This window comes from Limulus polyphemus, unplaced genomic scaffold (genome assembly GCF_000517525.1).
Source record: "Limulus polyphemus unplaced genomic scaffold, Limulus_polyphemus-2.1.2 Scaffold5305, whole genome shotgun sequence".
Lineage (NCBI taxonomy): Eukaryota > Metazoa > Arthropoda > Merostomata > Xiphosura > Limulidae > Limulus > Limulus polyphemus.
In genome coordinates this window covers 45724-51398 of record NW_013670915.1, presented here as the reverse complement: position 1 = coordinate 51398, position 5675 = coordinate 45724, and the positions used below count along the sequence as shown (strand labels likewise).

The 5675-nt window shown below is 33.7% G+C and overlaps 1 protein-coding gene across 1 annotated transcript; it reads left to right on the top strand.

Annotated features, from left to right (window-relative positions):
* Window positions 1–2194: 2194 nt before the first annotated feature.
* On the top strand, window positions 2195–3283 carry LOC106472408 (glycine-rich cell wall structural protein 2-like). The gene is made up of 2 exons (XM_022400986.1): window positions 2195–2206; window positions 2768–3283. Exons 1-2 carry the CDS (start codon window positions 2195–2197, stop codon window positions 3281–3283), a joined length of 528 nt encoding a protein of 175 aa, XP_022256694.1.
* The last annotated feature ends 2392 nt before the right edge of the window (window positions 3284–5675 follow it).

Genomic DNA, 5675 nt, shown 5'->3' with positions numbered 1-5675 from the left:
CTTGTGTATAAAGTTAAAATCATAAATAATATTAAAAACATTTTATTTAGGCCTATCTATGGCCTTCAAAAAGTTGACGACTGTACATGTTTCGACGTAACGAACATGTATTACCCTCAAAATTACTGAAATAAGATCTTCTGTCCTTAAAATTTGCTTACTATTTATTACATAATGTTTTGATTTTTAATGAAACTGTCGTAAATAACAGACACAAAACAACAGTAATTTACTAAAACATTTATGATGTAAAAAGGAACTATTAATAAACGTGTATTGCTCTAATAGTTAATGAAACACTATATATTTTTGTTCAAAGGATGCTGTTAAATATTTGAATAAGTATTCCTAAAATTCTACTATTGAAATTACTGTCGTTACTTGTACTATACTTAACAGTATGCGTTTGCTCTGGATGTCAGGTTCTTTGGCAGTACTGTAAGTGAGAAATTATAAAAGAAATTTAAGTGTTAGTTGACAACGGTGTCACATATGTCTTAATACTTCGCGCAGTCTAGGTTATTAGTATACGATGTCTATGATCCAAAGCCACTTGTTACAGGTTCTGAATCATTTGTTTGAATAGGCAAACGTTTCTTGTTTCGAGCCGGAATGACAGTGTTTTTCGTCAAATATTTTTGCAAAGTATACAGGCTGCAGATAACAATAAAGATTGTGATTGTCGGGTAAAAAGAGATTGGTCACACGGCCCGCTTGTTGGAAGAAAAGAATGCATTAATTAGTATATTTTTATGATGGAAATAATATGTCTTTTTGTAAATTCAAAATAAGAACCATTTTTAAGATATAAAAAGACGAAAGAGAAATGTAAGTTATCTATGAATTTCCAATTTTTTGATACAAAACAACATTTACAAGTTGTAATATTCCAAACGTTTGATACAAAACAACATTTACAAGTTGTAATATTCCAAGCGTTTGATACAAAACAATATTTACAAGTTGTAATATTCCAAGCTTTTGATGCAGAACAACATTTATAAGTTGTAATATTTCAAGCTTTTGATACAAAACAACATTTACAAGTTGTAATATTCCAAGCTTTTGATACAAAACAACATTTACAAGTTGTAATATTCCAAGCTTTTGATACAAAACAACAATTACAAGTTGTAATATTCCAAACTTTTGATGCAAAACAACATTTACAAGTTGTAATATTCCAAGCTTTTGATACAAAACAACATTTACAAGTTGTATGCGCATTTTTAAAATTTTATTTAAAGCAACCCCTTCCTCCAACTTTACGAATTAACTCAACACTGGCATTCTTGCTAATTCGTAAAACTTGGCCAAGAAACGCTGGGAAAACCCCAAGTTTTTCGCGATTTTGTTTCAGAAGAAGAAGCTTTTCAACCATTAATTCACTGACATTTACTTAATCTTGAATTTTTCTTTGAGATATAAAAAGATAACCGATTTAAGGTTAGTAGTATTACAAAACCTGATCTTGAATCATTATTTTATTACACATATTGTAGAGAAATTTTTTCTTACTCTACATAATTTAAGATATCTTCACCAACGTTTTCCACGACACAGAGATATTATCACCAATATTAATAAAAGAAACATGCAGCTTGATGTAATTTGGACTTTTTTAAAACACTATGTTTGTGGAAATGATGAATTGAAATGTTATCATCTGGCATGATGTCAGACTTTCGTTACAGTCATTATTCTTCAAATCAGAGGTTTGCTTATAAAACCTTGGACTACTTTTTATAAGGTTCTTTTTGCGATGTATGTTAGTAGTGTGAATTTTAAAACAACATGTTAACTAGGTTTCTATTCACAAGAAAAATATAAATAACTAAAACTAAATACTAAATCCACGTCAGTTATTTTGCAGAATCAATTTACATCAATCTTTTAGAGAAAATTCATTAGAACACTCCCAAATGATCTTTAAGAAATTAAAAATGTGATTTATCGTTCCTTGCCAAACTATCCGGGGAAAACCGATTTTAAAACATTAAATCTTTTGTTCGATAAAAAACGTATTAGGTAGAAATCTGGGTCACGGTTGTTTTATTACTCACAGATATGAGCTTCTGTATGATTACGTTATATCACCCCAACTGTATAAATACGAACACATCCAGAATACCTTTAACATTGTCAACTAATTTACAGCAGAAGTCAATCATACTTGCCTTGACACAATCTAAACATGAGGACAGTGGTAAGTGTTGCGTAGACGAATCTATGAGTTAATTATATCACCTAACTTTGGTAAAACCCAATAGTAAGAAAGGGTTGGAGTTATTAAATGGCGCCATTTTAATTTCACAAACGGCAATTCTCTTTAGACTAACAATAGCTCCTGATCATAAGATAACTGAGTGAAATAAAACAATTACCAGTTCTCATTAGAGTAGCACTGAAGTCATATAACACTAATATTGACAAAATTCACTCAGGTTATCCTTGTTGGTAACGGTGTTGGCGGCTGTGATTCTAATAACATTAAGGTCAAGATAGTCTGATATAGATCAGAGCGGAATATGTTTTATTTATATACATTTTTAGCCAATATATGTTATAACATTTCACGATAAAAAAAGAATATGTTAAGATATTTTAGGAAAATCTGTATTCTTTAAAACCTTTAAATGTTAACAAATATACATGAAAGTAAAAACATTTAGTTCGAGAAACTTTCCTCGAAAAAAACACGAGAAGTTGTTTGATTGTGATAAAACTCTAAGAGAACTGAAGTTTGATGTTTTATTCGTTACTCCAGGTAGCAGTTCTGCTTTTGGTTACTACAGTCTACACTTATGAAAGTAAAAAAGTCGTTTCTGTAGGAGGCTACGCAAGGGACGGAAACAGCGGAAGAGACGATGTAAGTCAAGAAGGTTACGGAGGTTATGATGGCTATGGGGCACATGGAAGTAAAGGTGGACTAAGCCGAGGTAGTGGCGGACTAGGAAGTGGTTTTGGCGTAGGAAGAGGTTTCGGAAGTGGTTCTGGAAGTGGAAGAGGCGGCAGCGGTAGGCTAGGAAGTGGTAGTGGTTATGGCACTGGAAGAGGTCTCGGAAGTGGTTCGGGAAGTGGAGGAGGTCGTGGAACTGGGTTTGGTACTGGATTTGGAAGTGGTTCTGGAAAAGGTTCTGGAAGTGGAAGAGGTCAAGGCAGTGGGTTTGGAAGTGGAGTAGGATTCGGTAGTGGGTCAGGAAAAGGTGGTGGTCGAGGTTTTGGAGTTGGCTCTGGTAGCGGCAGTGGCTCTGGTAGTGGAGGTGGTCATAAGCGATGGTAACAGACGTTCTAAGTGCTGAGGTTTACTTTTCTCCATGTAAGTAGAAATAGTTAGAGTACTGTAAGCTTTGGACTTGAAAATTTTGTAAAGTTTTACTTATGATGCAAGAAACGTTAACTAAGTAATCAACCATATTCAAAACAAAATGTTTTGATCAACCATGACTTTCAAGTTCATAGTTGATAAATACATTCTTCTCAGCAATGCAGAACTCTCTATTAAGTTCCGAGCTTTATTATTCAATTTCTATATCGTAACAAGAGTTTCTAGTACTGTAATTTAAAACTGAAAGGATGCAAATAGAAACAAGCAGTCATTTAAACTTGCCTCTTGGATAGGTCAGGCTGGATGAATTCCCTTCTCAGATGCAGATTTTATATGTTGTGTCATGGCAGTTATTTGTGGTAAATTATGCACATATTAAATTACCCAACACAATAATAAAATAACGAGAATCTAATATTATAGATACAGCAATGTTTGTTTCGGATACTTACGCAAAGCTACACAAAGTCTATCTGCTCTAGCCGTCCCTAATGTTCAACACTGATGGATTAGAGATAAGACGATGGCCGGACAGTTCGCTACTGAACATTTCGCTAGCGGTCTTTTCGTTACTAGGGTATTTTGCTACCTCATAATTTTATGTCATAATCTCCCTTACATATCTTATTTAAGATCATAAAATAAAAATATTTCGTCAGTATTATTTCATTAGAGAAACACTCCAGTCAGTAAAATATTAGAAAAGATTAGTAAATATTTCTTCAATATTAGTTTGTGAGCAAGATTTGTGTAGCTGCTAAAGCAACGGGACCCTAACTTAGGACCTGAAGATCCACAAGTTGTAACGATAACCACTAGGCCACAATGAACTCGCTAAGTGTTTTAAAACGTTGTACATAGCTCCTTCTACCTTCATTCGTTGTCAGCCATCTTGATGATCAGCCCCGCAAATCATCTGTCCTTTAGCTCAAGCTGTATGTAAGGAATATATAAATGAACAGTTTAAAATGTATGTCTACTTTTTCATATCGTCATTGAAGTTTATTACATGGAATGTAAATGCATATCATTTACAGATAAAAATATTCATCGTGAAACGTTTAGGCTTTACCGTTTTGCCAAGTATTATAGTTACTAACAATGCTGGAACATACCTGAAGGGGTACCTCGGTGGGTTAACGGTAAGTTTCTGGAATAACAACAGTAAAATCCGGGGTTTATTCTGATGCAGATAGTCCATTGGGGAGCTTTGTGATAAACAGACAAGAGCAACAACAAAAACTGCAGGTAGTCCATTGGGGAGCTTTGTGATAAACAGACAAGAGCAACAACAAAAACTGCAGGTAGTCCATTGGGGAGCTTTGTGATAAACAGACAAGAGCAACAGCAATAACTGCAGGTAGTCCATTGGGGAGCTTTGTGATAAACAGACAAGAGCAACAACAAAAACTGCAGGTAGTCCATTGGGGAGCTTTGTGATAAACAGACAAGAGCAACAGCAAAAACTGCAGGTAGTCCATTGGGGAGCTTTGTGATAAACAGACAAGAGCAACAACAAAAACTGCAGGTAGTCCATTGGGGAGCTTTGTGATAAACAGACAAGAGCAACAACAAAAACTGCAGGTAGTCCATTGGGGAGCTTTGTGATAAACAGACAAGAGCAACAGCAATAACTGCAGGTAGTCCATTTTTCAACTGTCTGTCGAAAATTCGTTGAAGTTTATGTACGCTGACAAATAGGCCTGAATAAACTCTAATACAAGATTGTATAATTATTCTAATAACTTTCAGCTGATGTTCTACAGTAATAATTTTAATTATTGATAGTCTTAAGTATGAGTAACTATAAAAAAAGCTTCTATGAACACTACTCTTGAGCATCATTTGGATACCCCAACTGCTAGCAGTTTTTACAGAATGAAGTTCGTGTGCCATACAACATCTTGTATGAACTATATTACATCACTTAGCATATGTTAAGTAACAAATGCAAAAACTAGAGGGTTATAATTCTTGTGTAACAAAATATTTCGTTAATTCTAGTAAAATGAAATAAACCATGTTTAAATCCTACTTTATATTCAACACAAGCTCACAGTGGTATGTACGTGTGTGTAATTAAAGTTATACAGATATTTAGTAAACATTAGACTGATAGGAGCCGAAACAAATATATGTATATATGTACGTGTGTGTAATTAAATATACAGATATTTAGTAAACATTAGACTGATACAAGCCGAAACAAATATATGTATATATGTTCGTGTGTGTAATTAAAGTTATACAGATATTTAGTAAACATTAGACTGATACAAGCCGAAACAAATATATGTATATATGTATATATATGTGGGTGTGTGGGTGTGTGTAAATTTATTAAAAG